This window comes from Canis lupus, chromosome 1 (genome assembly GCF_003254725.2).
Source record: "Canis lupus dingo isolate Sandy chromosome 1, ASM325472v2, whole genome shotgun sequence".
Lineage (NCBI taxonomy): Eukaryota > Metazoa > Chordata > Mammalia > Carnivora > Canidae > Canis > Canis lupus.
Window position 1 is genome coordinate 117305997 of NC_064243.1, and position 17687 is coordinate 117323683.

A 17687-nucleotide genomic window follows, 5' to 3' on the forward strand; every position below is an offset into this window, starting at 1 on the left:
AATTCCACATACACACGGATGTGTGCATGCACAGTCATGTTTTGCTTGAGGAGGCAGTGTAAGATAATGGCTGAGAGTTCAGATTCCTGAGTCACCCAGGCCAGGATGCTGACCTGCCCCTGCCACTTAGTTGCTGTGAGATATTGGGCAGATTTAATGTTCAGTCTTAAGTCTCAATTTCCCTTTATGTAAGCGGAAAAATCATGGCAGTACTGGTGTTGTGCTTGGGCAAAGAGTAGCTGAATGGTGTGTGCAGAAGGATTAGCATGGTCCACATGGACGAAGGTCTCTAAACACATAGCTGCTATTACTCTATGCACGCATATACTTCATTTGTGCTTTGTTTTATTGCACCGTGAAGATAACTGCGTTTATTTTTACATGTTGAAGGTTTATGGCAACCCTATATCGAGCAAATCTGTCGGCGCTGTGTTTCCAACAACATTTGTTCACTTCGTGTCTCTGTGTCACATTTTGGTCATTCTTGCAATATTTCTAACTTTTTTTTATTATTATATTTGTTATAGTGATCCGTGATCAGTGATTATGACTCACCAGAAGCTCAGATGATAGTTAGCTTTTGTTAGCAATATAGGATTTTTAAATGAAGATATATACGTTGCTGGTTTTTCTTTTTTTTTTAGACCTAATACTATTGCACACTTAATAAGCTATAATATTCCTTTTATCTGCACTGGGAAGCCTGAAAAATCATTTGACTTCCTTTATGGAGGAGGTCCAAAACCAAGGCCAAAACATCTCTGAGGTATACCTGTGCATTTGTTTTAAGGTTATAGATAATACTGTTTTCTTTATACCCTCTGCAACTGCTCTTGTAGCTTAATAAGATGTCTTGAACCTCTTTCCACACCAAGACTTGATTTGTTACAGGCTTCCAACTCCTCAGCACTAAGTTTCTGCTTCTGAGAGATTCCTGGCTGCATTATCAACAACAGAGACCATGCCTTTTGTGGTTGCCTGGGCCTTCCAGGCTCTGGAGGCAGGTAATAACCTTATCTACCCAGGAGGTGGCAGGCAGATTCCAAGAGAGGCTAGCAGGGAAAGTGTGGGGTTCTTTGTAACCTTTTACCTCTGTGACCCTTGGGACTTAGTGTGTCTCCTGAGGTTGCATCTAATTTCCCTCAAGGGGCCCTAAACCCTGTTTTCACTTTTCCCTGGAGGTCCTCAGGCAGAGTCCAGATTCTGCAGAGTCCAAGTTCGTCCTAGATTTCAAGATCTTAATTTCATTGTTTTACAGGACCTGCTGTCTAGAGTATTTTTTAACTGGCTTTATGATTATATTATAGTTTCTTGTTACCTTTTTTAAAAGAGAGTCTTCTAGTTATGGTAGATAGTTATTTCAATCCCTTCTCTCCCCACCATATATATACTGTTCATTAATTCTGGGACTTATTCCCTCTCCTTCTAGGATCTAAGCACCCTCCCAAGTACCAACCTCTTCTCTATGCTCTACTAAAATGGAGAGTCCCACTTTTTTTTTTTTTTCCTTCTCCAGCCATGTCATAGCACTCAGATAGCCTTTTTGCCTGAAGGCCCTTGGATCATTTACCCATGTGGATACCTGTTTCCTTATTTATGAGAGAACTGATTCTAGTCCTTGAGGACCATTTCCTTGAGAGATGACAGACCTTGAAAGTTCCATTTGCAGAGGAAGTTATGGGAGGGGCCAGACAAATGGCAACAGGCTGGAGGTGAAAGATGAGGAACAAGGTTGGTGATTTCTTTGACATAGGATAGTTCTTGGCAAGGATTATAATTATATTAGAGCCAGTAATAATCCTTTTCCTATTTAGCCCTGGGCTATTGTCAGGATCAAGTGAGATAACATTCTGAAACCATTTTGTAACTTGTAAAGCACTTTGTAACCTGTTAGGTATCATTAGATAGCAAAATTACCTACATCCCACACATGCTGTGGCAGGAAAGGCACTGGATAGAAAGGCAGGACCCATGGGTCTACTACCAACTTTTTGATAGAGAGCAGGGTTCCCTCTTTGGCAAATTGATTCATTTGTTTGTTAAACACCAACCTGTGTCAGGAATGGTTCTGGGGATGTAGAGGTGAATGAGATAGACAAGGTATCCTGAAACTTACATTCAAGAGGGAAGACAGACCACATATAATAAAGAAGAAACACTTGAGGCCAATGATGGTAGATTGATGATTTAGCTCCCTCCTGAAATCACACTACAGTGACAGTAAGGAGATATTTCAGGAATATCTCTAAAGCCACAAGGACAGGGAGAGCAATACAGGTTGCAATGACAACAAAATTTTGGAAGCTGGAAAGCAGATGAATGAGTGGTTAACTGGAATCTGACTTGGTAGGCCCATGGAAGTAGAATCCCAAGCCAATTGTGGGGAAAGCCAGGACTCAACCAAATTTCTACGCTGCAGTCCGCATAATGCTCATGAATGAATGGCAACAGTTACCTCTGAAAACAACTAAAGACAAACTAACATAAGGAAGATTGGTTGAAAATTTATTTTAAAAAATCCTCAGATCTCTGATACGAGCCAATGGTCCCTCACTCAGGAAAAGACCTACATCTTATTCTCTGGAAAGGATAACACAGAGGGTCTTTGAAACATGGGATACCAGACATACTTGGAAGAGGGATCAATGTGCAAAACGGAGATTAAAGGAATGCTGGATGTTGACACCCCCTAGCCCTCTTCTCCATTTGGCTCCTAACTGACTGACAGTCCAACTTTCATCTTCCAGACAGGAGATTAGAAGACTTTGTTTGTTTGTTTGTTTGCTTGTTTGTTTTTCTGGGAAGTTTGTTTGTTTGTTTTTAAATTTTTATTTATTTATGATAGTCACACACAGAGAGAGAGAGAGAGGCAGAGACACAGGCAGAGGGAGAAGCAGGCTCCATGCACCGGGAGCCCAACGTGGGATTCGATCCCGGGTCTCCAGGATCGTGCCCTGGGCCAAAGGCAGGCGCCAAACCGCTGCGCCACCCAGGGATCCCCTGTTTTTCTGGGAAGTTTGATCAGCCCAAGAAGAAAAACCCTAAGTGTTAATGTTGGAGGTTCCCCAACAAGATGTCTCAGCAAAATCACCTTGCAGTGATGCCTAATTCATGTGTTCATTATCTTCCATTCCTTATTTAGTACCAATGCGAGGCAGCCTCCAGGATGGCCCTAGTGATCTCATCTTGTAGTATTTACAGTCTTGTGTAATTCTCTCTCCCTTTGAGAATGGGCTTGAGCAAAAATGGTGGAAGATCATGTTGATGATTAGGCTTATAAGAAGGTGGCTTTTTGTCTTGTCTTCTCTTTCTTTCTTGTTTATTTGCTATGGTGGAAGCCAGCTGCTCTGGAGAGGCCCACATGGTAAGGAACTAAGGGAAGCCTCCAGCCCACAGCCAGTGAGGAACTACTCCTAAGTTTAATAGCCTTCAAGGAACTGAATCCTGTCAACAACCACATTATTATTTATTTTCAAACATGATCAAAAGTAGGAGGAATGGTACAATAGAACCTAATTTATCCATCACTCAGATTCAGTAGTTATTGAGATTTTACCATATCGGCTCCTTCCATTCTCTTTCTTTCTTTCTGCTTTTAAAGCAGACCATGGAAACATGTCATATTACTTTTTTAAGCTTTTTATATACCTCAAAAAAGTTAGTTCCTTTCTTTCCCTTTAAGATGAATAGATACGCAAGAATTGCCAGATATCTGACGACAACTTCTAACATAAATAGAAACCTATGCCAAAAAAGCAGCTTGGAGCAGGGAGATGAAAATTCCTCAGAAAGATCAGAGTGGATGTTACAACCATGAAACAAGATAAAGAATAAAAGAGAATGCTTGGAAATGGAAAAAGGATAGCAAAAAGGGAAAATTACATAGAGGGACTCACTGAAAGTGGAGAGATCAGAGTGCCTGAGTATTTCAGTTGGTTAAGTATCCAACTCTTGATTTCAGCTCAGGTCATGATCTCAGGGTCATGAGATCGAGTCCCATGGCAGGCTCCACACTCAGCAGGGAGTCTGCTTGCGAGAGGTGCTCTCTTCCTCTGCCCACCCACCTCACACTCTTTCTCTCTAAAAGAAGTGGCGATCTGAAAAATAGGAGAGAAGGGAAAATTAGCAGGCCAGCCTATGAGGCCCAGTAATGGGTGTTCAGAAAGAGAAAAGAGAAAGTAAAAGCGAGGAAATAATCACTAAATGTTTTAAGAGAAATTCCCCAAATGGAAAGATATTATTTTGCAAATGGAAGGAGTCCATTGAGTGTCTAGCACAGAAAGGATGAAATTTTAAAATACTTATGAGAGATAGAAGGCCCCTATAGGCTTCCAGTGATGAAAAGGCTGCAGACAAGGAATCAGAGTGTCTTGGAACTTTCCCACAGGACAAGAAGCTAGAAGGCAGTATCATGATGCCTTGAAAATGCTGAACAAGTTATTTCCGATCTAGAATTCCACAGATAGTCCTTACCGATTAAGCATGAAAGTAGAATAGTTTCTGATGTGCAATACTTTCTAAAGAAGCTGTTAGAGGGCATAAACCAAGGGAGAGCGAGAAGAGTAGAGAAGCAGAAAGCCTCTCAAGGGCATCCAGGGACTAGCTGTATACCTGGCATAAACTGCCACCAGTCCAGAGGGGAGCAGGTCAGAAAGTTCTGGAAGAGATTTCCTCAGGAAAATAAAATTCATATCTGGTTAATGCTGCTGAAGATATTGGCAAAGAGTTTGGGTAGAATTAGTGATCTGTATGTAGAAAAGTGAGCAAATGAAAAATAAGGCAATTATTAATTCTAGGGGTTGGGAAAAAGTTGTGTGGAGTAGGAGAGTAATCGTAGTGTACTATAGAGCTCCACTATTTACATAGTCACTATAATGTAAGCATTGAGTACTGTTCTGACGTGGTTATTTTGTTGTTTATTTTAAAATATTTAATAATTAATAATTAATTAGAGAGTAAAGTGAAGGAGCATGAGCTCAGGGGGAGGAGCAGAGGGAGAGGGACAAGCAGACTCCATGCTGAGCCCGGAGCTGGATACAGGGCTTGATCTCATGACTCATGACTCATGAGTTCATGACCTGAGCCCAAATCAAGAGTTGGACACTTAACGGACTGAGCCACCTAGGAGCCACCATTCTAACACAGCTATGATGTAATTGGGATGCCAAGTGGGAAGGTGTGAGTGTATTCATGTATTTAGGAGAGCTAAATCCTTATCTGCCATCAGGGGAAGTTAACAGATAAAACCTGATATGAAAAAATGAAGAAGTAGAGTAAAGTAAGCAAATTTCTTAGAGACACGAAAGATATGTAATTAGTTGAAAAGAGGTGAAAGCCATCACCTCCAGGAAGGAGTAAGAAGGGGTTAATGTCCTGGGTGGGGCATGAGGGTGCATGTGTATCTTTCATGAAAATAACAAAGAAGACAAAAAGAGATGATCTCAGGTTGTGGTAAATGCAGTAAAGTCAGTGATGTGAGCGAGTGTATCAGAGGGAGGCACTTTTGGAGTAAGTTGAGGAAGAAGTCCAGTGAGCAAATGAAATTTAAGTCACAGACAGCCTGAAAGAGAGGAACCTGTCACTGAGAACTGGGGGAAGGGGGACCCCAGGAAAAGGGAATAGTCATGCAAAGGATCTGAGGCCAGAAACATGAAGTGGGAGGGAGGGGGTATGGGAGAGGGAGAAGAGCCTGGGCAGACGGAAGAGTATGAAATCCTGCAGGGCCTTCCCGGCTGTGGGAGGGTTTGAAATTTATTCTAAGGGCCATGAGAAGCATTTGGAGGTAGAAGCTTGGCATTACCTTTTAAAAAGATTGCCTTGTATAGACGTGTGTGAACATCTATGGGGTGCCAGACACTGTTCGAAGTGTTTTCTATGTCAACATTCAACTCGTTCAGTCCTCACAGTAGTGTGATGATTTAAGTGCATTAGCCCCATTTTTTTTTCTTTTTTTTTTTTTTAATTTATTTATTTATGATAGTCACACACAGAGAGAGAGAGAGAGAGAGAGAGAGAGAGAGGCAGAGACACAGGCAGAGGGAGGAGCAGGCTCCATGCACCGGGAGCCCGATGTGGGATTCGATCCCAGGTCTCCAGGATCGCGCCCTGGGCCAAAGACAGGCGCTAAACTGCTGCGCCACCCAGGGATCCCGCCATTTTTTTTTTCAATTAGAAAACAAACCCCCCCCCCCAAAAAAAAAAAAAAAGAAAACAAAACCCCAGAGAAATCGGGATACACAACGTAAGCCTGAGTTTAGACCCAGTCACCGTGCCCTGCTGCCTTCCTGGAAACCCCTCTGCCCCGTGCAGCAGAGAATCAGGACTAGATACAGTGGTTCTCAACCCTCTGGGCTTCCAAGCACTCAGGGAGCTTTAACAAAATAAAATACCTAAACGCACTGGCATTTTTAGAAGCTCCTCAGGTGGCTCCAGAGTACAGGCTGGGTTGAGAATCATTGGATTGGAGGCTTTCTACGATTCCTCAAAGTGTCATGATTCTATCCTCACGCCACCATTTCTGCTCCAGGCCAGTGGACATGGGGACAGCATGGCATGTCTTTTGATTATGTCCACCTCTTCCTCAGAGTCCAGGCTTCCCACCTCTCCTTGGCCTTGGCTCCCCCACAGAAGCTAGCTTTCCCTGCTGGTCGCTGCTCTCACGCTCAGGCATCTGTCCACCTCTGGTTCCTTTCTTTCCTTAGAACCTCATCAGTCATTCTCTCCCTCCCTCTCCAACTTGCTATACCCCCCAAATTGCCCATGGCACAAATCCTGTTTTCTGCCCACCTTCCTCTTCTGCAGTGAAGTAATGGATTGAGACAGTGAAAGGGAGTATGTGTATCTCATTTTGAGATGGAATCAGGGGTCCCAGAGCTGGGGTCAGGAAGCCATCTTGATGAGAGTTGGCACATGACGCTTTACATCTCCGGGCCTCAGCTTTTCTTGTTGTTACGTAGGGAGAAGACATCTATTGTGCTTGTTATCATAAGCCTTCGAGAACCCCTGTGATCTGACCCTGGCTCGCTCTTCCAGCCATCATCACTAAGCCCCAGTCACCTTGGCTTTTCTGTTCTTTATGAAGGTTCGGCTTATTCAATCCTTGCACTGCCTTGAACTCTTTGCTTAGAGCATTCCCTGTCCCCACCCCCCCTCTCCTGCCAATTCTTGGCATGCATGATTCCTTCTTGACATTCTGGTTGCAACTCTAATGTCATTTTCCAGAGGCCTTTCCAAGCTACTCATTCAAAAGTAGCCACCTATTTCCCTTTTCAAGGTCATTATCTACCCCTGGCTCTGTCTTAGTGTCTTCACTGCTCTCAGCACTGCCTCAAAGTGTCCACGTATTGGTCTTCCTATCCACATCCCCACTGGAATGTGAGCTGCACGAGAGCAAGGATCTGGTCCTTGTCCACTGCTGTGTTTTTAGCACCCGGAGCTGGGCCCAACACATAGTAGACTACAGCACATGTGTATTGACTTTTTATTTAAAACATCTAGATTTGAGAGCAGTGTATTTACTTTCCTAACACTGTCTCCTTGAGGCTGATCATAGTTCGGGATCTGGGGAGAGGGAGCCTGAGATTTTACTGGAGCTGTGGACAGCCCCTCCTTGGGTAAGCTGCTGGTGGACAGCCAGCCATGCTCACCCCTCTCCCCCCGCACTGGACCTTCCCAGACACTGAAAACTTTGCCAAGTGGGTTACTGGACTACCACTATTGAGGACTTAGAGATCTTTAGCCCAATTTCCTGGGTGGATGTGCAATTTGTAGATGAGAGATGTCTTCATTTCCTGTGACTAGAGAAAAAAAAAATGAAAAGAAAAAAAAATGGGGCCAAAGTATTTAACCACAGAAGGTAGAGAAAGCTGAAAAAAAAAAAAAAAAAAAAAAAAAAGAGAACTGACAGAAACCTGGAGCTAAGGGACAGAGAAGTCCAATGGAGTGTTTGGAATCTCGGCTGCGTGTTCTCCTTTGGGCTCTCTCCCTAGGCCACCCACCCCTGCCTTCTTGGACCACAGTGACCACCACACAAGAGGACAGCTCTGTCTGTGTGGTCAGATGAGGATTTCTGAGGAAGGGGGCACAAACAGCATCTTTTCCAGAAAGAGGAAGTGAAATAGTCAATGCAGGTTCCCCTTTCCTGTTGGTCAGGCCCCCAAGTCAGGTCAAGTTGGCTCCCTCCACTCCTGTTTCCTGGTATGGCTCTAGGCTGCTGTCTGTGTTATTCATTAACCACGTACTAATATTTCTGTTTACCCATCTGTCATTCTACAGGGGATTCAGAGAAGTCTCACAATCTAACCAGCTACCCGGATCCTCTTGGATCAGGCCCAGCGAGCCACCTTTAGCCAGTGTTTATTATGTCAAAAGCCCTGTGCCAGAGCCTTGTACTATATGTAGCCAGGGAGAGATAAAGTTTTCTCAAATAGGATGCGACCTGTCTGCCAGTTGAGCAAATGTGCTGGGAGGTGCATCCAGTGATGTGCTTGAGCTGGCTTGCAAGAACTGATCATTAACATCTCTTGCCAGGCCCACGTTCAGTGTCTTCATATTGGTAGAAGTTGGCCTGGGGGGCGGGGGGGAGGCGGGGGGGTGTATACTGCAGAAATTGGCAAGTTCTACAAATCAGGGCTTCATTACCCCCTACCCTGCTGTTACTCACTCCACCCCCCAACCAATCCCAAAAACTAGTTGTTAGACACTTTCTACCACATTATAGGGTCATCTGTTTATCAAGTGGACGCATGATGACTTACAAGGGCCTCCTCCTGGGTAGTTGGCCCTAGGATAGCCAATTCTAATGAGAAAAGAAACAGCCGTCACATTCAGGGAGCTACCAGTCTGGTGAAAACCCTGCATGCTTGCAGTGGTATGTTATGGCTCTTAGCTCTTGTCATGCACATTATCTCCTTGATCCTAACAACCATCTCCCTTTGGCGGTGGGGACAGATACTGGAGTGATTGACTTAAAATGGAAATCAGACCATTCCGCTCTCTTACTTAAAACCCTTGAATGGGGGATCCCTGGGTGGCGCAGCGGTTTAGCGCCTGCCTTTGGCCCAGGGCGCGATCCTGGAGACACGGGATCGAATCCCACGTCGGGCTCCCGGTGCATGGAGCCTGCTTCTCCCTCTGCCTATGTCTCTGCCTCTCTGTCTCACTGTGTGCTTATCATAAATAAATAAAAATTAAAAAAAAAACCTTGAATGGCTTACAAAGCTCTTAGAATAAATTCAGACTTCTAGTTATGGCCTAAAGGTTTGCATGGTCTAGTTCCTCCTGACCTCTTTGACCTCACCTTCTCTGGCTCTCCCTCAGGTCACTGTATCCTAGCCCAGTGGTTCTTAAAGTGTAGTCATGACTACCAGCATCAGTATCACTTAGGATTGTTGGGACTGCAGACTCTTGGGCCCCATCCCAGACCTACTCATTCTGAAACTGTGGGGAGGGAAGATAGTAATCTGTGCTTCAGCAAACTCTCCACATGATTCCAGTACATGCCCACATTTGCAGACCACTGCTCTAGCTCCACACTGGCCTTATCTCAGCCTTTGGGAAACTAAAGTTTTCTCCCTCCTCCCTGTCTTTGCATCAGCAGTTCCTGTTTCTAGAATGCTCTTCCCATGGGCCTTTGGCAACTCTTTCTCATCATTCAGGTCTCCACTGAACATCCCTGACTCAGGAGAATCTTCTAAAATCCCTTAACCTCTAATTATACTTTCTCCCATGTCGCTATTTTAGTCTACTTGTAAAACCATTTGTCACATTCTGAAATTACCTTACTTGATTACTTATTTATTAATAATTTTTTCCTACTGGAACAGATGCCCCAGAAGGGCAGATACCTTGTCTCTTATTTTTTTAAGGTCTTTTTTTTTTTAAAGATTTTATTTATTTATTTGACAGAAAGAGAAAGAGAGAGAGAGAGAGAGATCACAAGCAGAGGGAGTGGCAGGCAGAGGGAGAGGGAGAAGCAGGCTTCCTGCTGAGCAGGAAGTCCTGATGCAGGGATGCAGGGATGCAGGGCTCAATCCCAGGACCCCGGGGTCAGAATTATTAATTTCCCAGGGAAGAAATGGGCTATATATCAAGTGACTTGATACAGATCAGGTGCTTGTTAGTAAGTGGCAAAAGCTTCACCCTGAAAAGCTCAGACTAGGTGGGGAGATTTTCTTTCACGGTTGTGATTAATAAGAGCAGCCCTGTTCCTGAAACTCTGGGAATTTCTGAGTTGGAAGGGGTTCTTATCAGATATGTGAGTTTCCTCAATGTCCCAGGCTAGGTGTTTTCTACCTTCCACTTCAATTCCTGGAACTGGGGAGTGACTACCTTAGTGAGATATCTCAGTTCCATTTAAACAGCCCTGACTGTTGGAGATGCAGCTCCCTTGCTTCTGCCCATGGTCCTTTCTTTTCCCTTTTGGAGCTACATGGAATGCACCTTCCGTGTGATGGACCTCATCTTGGTTCAGCCACATATCCAACATTCTCTTACTTGCTTCTCATGAATCAATGAAAAAAGCATATACTTGGGAGAAAGGCAGACTTGGATTCATACTTCCTCTCACTTGTTGACCTTGGAAAGCTCCCTTAATCATCTCAGGCTATTTCTCTGGAACAGTGTCTGGCTTTTATTACATATCACTGTCACCAATCATCATCATCATTATATGGTTTTCAATCTCCAAACATTTGGGTAATTCTTCTGGACTTGATTCCTTGAGTTAATGGTTTGTTTTTTTTGTTTTGTTTTTTTTTTAAAGATTTTATTTGTGGAATGCCTGAGTGGCTCAGCGGTTAAGCACATCTGCCTTTGGCTCAGAGTGTGATCCTGGAGTACCGGGATCAAGTCCTGCATTGGGCTTCCGGCTTGGAGCCTGCTTCTTCCTCCTCCTGTGTCTCTGCCTCTCTCTCTCTCTCTCTCTCTCTCCCTCTCTCTCTCTCTCTCTCTATGTCTTTCATGAATAAATAAATAAATCTTTAAAAAAATCTTTTTTCAAAAAAAGATTATATTTGTAAGTTATGTCTACACCCAATGTGGGGCTCCAAACTTAAAACTCCAAGATCAAGAATCGCATGTTCTACCAACTGAACTGGCCAGTCACCTCTGAGTTAATGTATTTTTTTTTAAAGATTTTATTTATTTATTCATGAGAGACACAGAGAGAGAGAGAGGCAGAGACACAGGTAGAGGGAAAAGCAAGCTTCATGCAGGGAGCTCCAGGCGGACCTCAATCCTGGGACTCCAGGATCACACCCTGGGCCGAAGGCAGGTGTTAAACTGCTGAGCCACCCAGAGATCCCTGAGTTAATATCTTTTTTTTTAATTTAAAGGTTTTGTTTATTTATTCTTGAGAGAGAGAGAGAGAGTCAGAGACACAGGCAGAGGGAGAAGCAGCCTCCATGCTGGGAGCCTGACGTGGGACTCGATCCCCGGTCTCCAGGATCATGCCCTGGGCCAAAGGCAGGCGCTAAACTGCTGAGCCACCCGGGCTGCCCAGTTAATGTCTTTTTAAAGGTGTACTGCCGGGGATCCCTGGGTGGCGCAGCGGTTTGGCGCCTGCCTTTGGCCCAGGACGCGATCCTGGAGATCCGGGATCGAATCCCACGTCGGGCTCCCGGTGCATGGAGCCTGCTTCTCCCTCTGCCTATGTCTCTGCCTCTCTCTCTCTCTCTGTGACTATCATAAATAAATAAAAATAAAAAAAAATAAAGGTGTACTGCCAATGGGGGTCTGAGTGGCTTAGTTAGTTGAGTGCCTGACTCTTGGTGTCAGCTCAGGTTGTGATCTCATGGGTTGTGGGATCAAGCCCCTAGTCAGGCTCCTTGTTCAGCAGAGAGTCTGCTTAAAAAATTGTCTCCTTCTATTCATCTGCAAGCACTTTTTCTCTCTCTCAAAGTAAATAAATACATCTTTAAAAAAAATGTGTTACTCAGATGCTGAACATGCTACTGATTAAGACCTCAGTGACGTGGGATTATCCTCAACTTACTTAGACTCTATTTCTTTCAATGGCACCCAACATCAAATAAGCTTTTTTGGAAGGTGCAATACATCCCAGATGTACAGTCAGCAGAAAATCCCAGATTCTTTTCTCACATGTTACTGTCAAACCATCCTATACAGTTGGCTATCTAATATATGATTTTCATCACTTTAAATTTCCACATACTATATTTCTTTTAGGTTGGGGTGTAGCTGTGTTTCACTTGGGTCGATATCTTAGAGCTAAGTGTTACTGTAAAAATGTTCAGCAATTTTACACATCCAGTCTGACTGGAACTTAATAACTGTGGGAGGTATATGTCATCCTCATGATTATGGTTTGGAAATGGAGGCTGGAGATGGGGACTTGCTCAAGGCCATCCAGCTAGTAAGCAGAACTAACAGTGAAGTCAGGACTCTTACACCAGTCCAGTGGTGTTTGAGGAAGGGAAACTGAGAAAATGACCTCTCAGTTGGGTGGGAATAATTAGGAAAGTCTTTCTGGAGAAAGTGAATATTGAGTGTGATTTTATAAAAGTGGAAAAAGTAAGTAATCAAGATGAGGGTGTGTGGGGTTGCAGTAGGAGGGACTTAGAAGCAGGAAGGGCCTCTCTGAAGAATGCTCCCTTGGACAGATTGGGCCCCCGAGCTAGATCAGCAATTCCTTTCCTGAGCTGCCTTGCATAATCACCAGGGAGATTATATTATATTATATTATATTTATTATATTATATTATATTATATTATATTATATTATATTATTTATTCATAAGAGACAGAGAGAGAGTGAGAGGCAGAGACACAGGCAGAGGGAGAAGCAGGCTCCCTGTGGGGAGCCTGATGTGGGACTTGATCAAAAGACCCCAGGATCACCACTTGAGCCAAAGGCAGACGCTCAACCACTGAACCACCCAGGCGCCCCACCAGGGAGCTTTTAAAAGCTCATCTGCTGTCCCACCCCCAGAGAGTCAGTAGATTTGAGGGGGTCATGTGATCTATTTTTGTACCTTGCAATTCTGCTGTATTGCCTCAATAGCAGACCACTAGTCTGGGGCTAGGGTCAGTTAACGAGAGAGAGAGACGAGACAGAGAGAGAGAGAGAGAGAGAGAGAGAGAACAAGAGCTAGGGGTCCTTATTGTGGAGAAATGAGTTAGGAAGGTAGGATTGGGCAGGGAGACAGGATACGAAGTAGGCAATGGAATGATAGGATAGGAGTTCCTGGGACGAAAACTTTTGACAATAGGGAAGCTCTGCAGGTTTCTAAGGGGGAGCTTCATGTGTTTGAGACTCCTGAGATACACTTGATACGGTTAAGTCAGGATTCACCCCACATCTTCTTTCTAAGTCCCGTCTCTGTCCATCCCTGGAAACAAGATCCCACCAGCCCCCTCCCTAACTCCACTCATTACATCCTGACCTTAAAATACTTTGTGGTTTCACATGCATAACCCTCCCTCTGTGCTGCTGAGTCGGCTTCTTCATTTCATGTTTGCCCTCCCTGGGCTTGTAGAAAAGCACAAAAATTGTGGACACTCGCTTCAGGGTTTTACCATTTTTATTTTCAATCTGCCAGACCGGGTTGTCTGCTCTTGTCCTATAGTCAGTGTTGACTTCTGACTGACAGGCACCAGGCTGTGTCCTAGCCCGTGTGGGGTGCCATGGAGGGAGGAGACAAGACCCAGACCTCTGGCAGGTTTAATACGGGGAGACAAAATACACACTTGAAGATGACTGGAGCATACTTACAAAGCAGCAGGTCAGAGCGATACAGTGCAGACCTAGATGGTTAGAGTTCAAAGTCCCTGGTCCTCCCTCTTAGTTCCCTTGACTCATAATCTTCCTGAGTCTTCTTTGACCTCATTTGGTATTCCCTTGTATTCCCTTCCATCTCTTCCCATGGTCTTCTTTCCAGTATCAACAGCTGGCCCAGGGTCTAGATGTTGTTTCAAAGCCTGTAGCAAGATGGCTTTAGGACTCGGCTTTAGCCTGATCGTCCCCAGCTACCACTGTGTCACAAGGACTGATTTTGTATTAGCTACATTGCTCCTGAAACCGTGGTCTGAGGGTGCTTCTATGCCAAACCATTTCTTCCTTTGTCATGGAGCTGTGCTCCTTTGGGAAGAAAACTTCAGTCAGGAAGGGATACCAAGCTGCTGAGAGAGATTTCTACAGCTCCCGTAGTGGATCCATCTGAGGATTTCTGACTCTGGGACAGGAACCTCACGTTCCCCCTGTCCCAGCCTGCTCAATGCCTGTGTCACCCAGAGTGCCTCCAAAGGTCCTGGACACCCCTATTCTGTGGTAAAGTCAGAACTCGGAGCTCCCTCTGCTTGACTCACACCCCTGTCCCCGCTCGTCCCCTCTGTTGTCTCTTTGCCTCTGCGCCCCAGCAGGGAGGCGCTCTGATGCCTCAGGATCTGCAGCCCCCTTCCAAAGGCTCTACGCACAGCTGCCGAAGAGAAATAGAAAAGCAGGGGGTCCAGACTGGCATTGAGGGAACTGAATACCACGGCTTCAGCCCTCCACAGGGGGCTCTTCTTCGTGAAAAAGCCCACCAAGTGGGATACATTGTAAGGCCCGAAGCACACCAGGAAATTAAGGAGCGTCACGACAGCCAGCCCTACAGCTCTGCGCCGCCTCTGAGCCCCCACGTGGGGCTGGGTGAGCATGATCCACACAAAGCGCCAGTAGCAGAAGATGGTGATCACCATGGGGACAAAGAACAGGAAGAGGCACAGCTCCAGCCTCACAGGAAGCACCACATCCAGCTGAGCTTGGGTGAAGTTCTCATAGCAGGTGATGCCATTCTCACTTGTGACATCATTATGGGTTGAGTTCCAGTACTGGCCGATGATCACGATGGTGCAGTGACCGAAGGACATGACCCAGGCGATCACGGCCGCAATCACTCCGTACACCGGCTTGCGGGACAGCTTGTACTGCACGGGGAAGGCCACTCCCAGGTAGCGCTCGATGCTGATGCCCGCCAGGAGCCACGTGCTGCAGTAGATGCTGCTGTAGAAGCCGAACCCCGTGAGGGCGCAGAGTAACTCGGGCAGGTACCATTGGAAGTCGTACGCGGCCTCGACCATCTTGAAGGGCAGCAGCAGCAGCAGCAGGAGGTCCGCCAGCGTCAGGCTGAGCAGCAGGATGTGCACGGGGGCCGGGTGGGGCTGGCGGACCCGTCCTATGAAGGCCCGCAGGGCCAGGAGGTTGGCGGGGAGGCCAGTGAGGAAGATGATGATGTAGGCCGTGAGGATGAGGGGGCTGCGCCAGTTTGTCATGATGGCTCTGGAAGAGGTTGACAAAGGGCAGGGTCAGGAGGTGCCCCTGGCAGCCTGCGGACCCCCCTCCGCTTCAGGACGTGGACATCCCCCGTGCTGCTGTCCCCTCCCCGGCCAGAGCCCTGTGCCGCCTCCGCCGCTTGCTCGCACACCTGCCAGAACTGCCCAGAGCAATTATTGACTTTGCCTGGGGCGGGATAGTAAGCGGGAGTTATTACGTTTGCCATCATGTGTCTCCGGGGGGGACCAACCCATGGCTTTCTCCTTCTCTCCCCACAGATACAGGAAGTTGCCGTTATCAGCTTCCAACTTTCCTTGAGTTCTTTACCCGGTCGGAGATCCGTGGGGAGAAAGGGCGAGCCTCTCCCGAGGAGAGGGCTGTGAGCGCTCAGGGGCTCGAGGCTGGGAAAGCCCAGGCCATGGGACCCAGGGCCAGCTCCTCACAGGACCCCGCCACACGCCCAGGGAACGGAGGCCTGGCCCCCCAACCCATCTCCCTACCTCGTCCTCCTGTCCTTTTGCAGAACACAGATTCTCCTCCACCTTTTCCTCCCCTGACCAATACCCAACTCTGGGACTATTACTGAAAAGAGGAAGCTAATGAAGTGTAGGGAGGGGCATTGGGGAGGAAGGGTGAGCCTGTGCTATCTTTTGGGGCTTGTCCTCTAAAAGACTTTAGAGCAAATTCAAGAAAACCCACAGGCAGCAACTGGCTCCAGAGCCCGGTGTTTTGAGTATAAACAGAAGAACTGTAAACGGGGTCATTCAGTTTCCACTTGGCTTGTGACCCCGCTGCCCTAACACAGCCCACCCCCTCCGTCCTCTCTCCGGGCTTGAGGTCCCCCATCTCTTTCCTGGATCCCAGCTACACTGGCTGCAGGTATGAGCCTCACATCCAGTTTCTCACAGACTTCGGGCAGCCCCGCCGGCACCTCCCCCTCCAGTCCAGATCCCAGCATCACTTCCCAGAGCACAAGCACAGAGCCAGCTGCCTTGCCTTGTCTGCAGTCCAGAGAGATGGCTTCTTGGGATTAGTCCTGAAGGAAAGTCGGAAAGCTTCTGGGGAAGAGGAACGGGCCTTCAGCCACTGCTACTGCCCATTTCACACAGGAAAGAATTGTAAGGAACCTGCTGGTAGAAAGCTTTTATACTAGCACAGGTCATGTGACCAGAGAGAGGAAGGTCAGTAATTGAACACTGTCTCCTCTCAAACCTGAAGGATGATGGGGCGCCCGCCGGCATCTTCCTTCTCCCCCCAGAGATCCTCACTCGACTTCCAAACCAGATTCTCCGTCCCTAGGTCCTGGATTATTTTTTCATTCCCAAGCATTTTTCCCATTTCTCAAGTTAGATGATCTCATCTTCTCTTTTCTAGGCAATTTCTTTTGTGATTCTTCTCATTTTCAGGAAAGAAGTTTCCTGTTTCCTTTGATTCTTCAATTTTTTTCTTTATATGGGGTCTCCTGCCTTCTGCCCCCAACAGGTCTCTTTTGCCCTCTTGATTGGGACAGTTTGGTTTCACCCAGCCCGAGTCTTGTTCTGGTGGAAATAGCATGGGATTTAGAGTCATGCAGATGTGGGCTCAGACTCAGGTCCCTTCACTGTAACCTTGGGGCAGATGAATATTCTGAATTTTAGCTTCCTTTTTGGGTTAAGTGAGGATGGGAATACTTACATCCCAGGATTTGGGTGAGGTGTGGATGAGACAGCTTGTATGGAGCATCTGGGCCAGCGGTGAGCACTTGGTGGGTGCCCATGAGTGGAAGTCTGCTGGAGCTTTGGTGAGAGCCAGCCACTTGGTAAAACAGCCAGAGGCTGAGGGCACCTACATGCCGTCTGACTTGGGGGACTATCAGGGATTCAGGAGGCCCCGCGTACCTGTGTGGCTCTTTATAGGGGAGTTGTGCTCAGGCTCCTGTGTCTTTCCCCCATAGATCCCCTCTCCCTGTGGGCTGGGTCTCACCTCTGAGCCACCCTTGTTCCTCCCTCATTTTCCCCCCTGCTCTGTGGAGCTCCAGATTAGAAGCTCCTCAATTCCTGTCCAAATACACACATCTGAAGAAACAGAGTCGGAACACGGTTTCCTCTCAACCTAGGGAATGGGTCTGTGTTTACCATCAGTGGCCTGACCCCTGCTTCCAGAATTCTTCCCCCGGGACTTCTACTCATCCCGTGTTGTTTGTTCATTCAGGCAGGCATTTCATTAGTCAGTTTGGTTTTGTAGTCTAGAACTCCAGGGTCCAGGGATCCTAAATAGTAGCTTTTCTTTCTCTTCAGCTCTACCCTCCACTAGAAGCAAGGAGTTCGATCTTGGCATTTGTCTCCTTCTCCCAGTACACACATGCACTTCCCAGATAAACAGGGGAGCTAAGGAAGAGACCATTCTCTGTTGCTTGCTACCAGATATATTTGTGTCA

General features: G+C 46.5%; 1 protein-coding gene and 1 long non-coding RNA gene across 4 annotated transcripts in view; one reads left to right on the top strand and one right to left on the bottom strand.

Moving 5' to 3' along the window:
* Nucleotides 1-17687, top strand: part of LOC112643648 (uncharacterized) — a 47892-nt gene that overhangs the window by 4050 nt on the left and 26155 nt on the right. Inside the window, exon 3 of one of the 2 annotated variants that reach the window (XR_003125852.3) lies at nt 892-1066. The exons of the other annotated variant lie outside the window; for it this stretch is intronic. This is a non-coding gene — a long non-coding RNA (uncharacterized LOC112643648). Of the gene's footprint in view, nt 1-891; nt 1067-17687 lie in introns of those variants that run through there. 2 annotated transcript variants of the gene reach the window in all.
* FFAR2 (free fatty acid receptor 2) lies at nt 13524-16421 on the bottom strand. 2 transcript variants are annotated; one of them, XM_025421750.3, is made up of 2 exons: nt 16268-16421; nt 13524-15277 (listed from the first exon to the last, which is right to left on the bottom strand). In XM_025421750.3, the coding sequence occupies exon 2, from the start codon at nt 15268-15270 to the stop codon at nt 14278-14280; it is 993 nt and encodes a 330-aa protein (XP_025277535.1). In that variant the 5' UTR covers nt 15271-15277; nt 16268-16421; the 3' UTR covers nt 13524-14277. The 2 variants fall into 2 exon arrangements, with proteins under 2 accessions (XP_025277535.1, XP_025277536.1); XM_025421751.3 differs by lacking the exon at nt 16268-16421 and adding an exon at nt 15772-16260.

What these genes read in the sequence shown, in the direction of transcription:
- FFAR2 (XM_025421750.3), bottom strand. Translation starts at nt 15,270, where the DNA reads ATGACAAACTGGCGCAGCCCCCTCATCCTCACGGCCTACATCATCATC.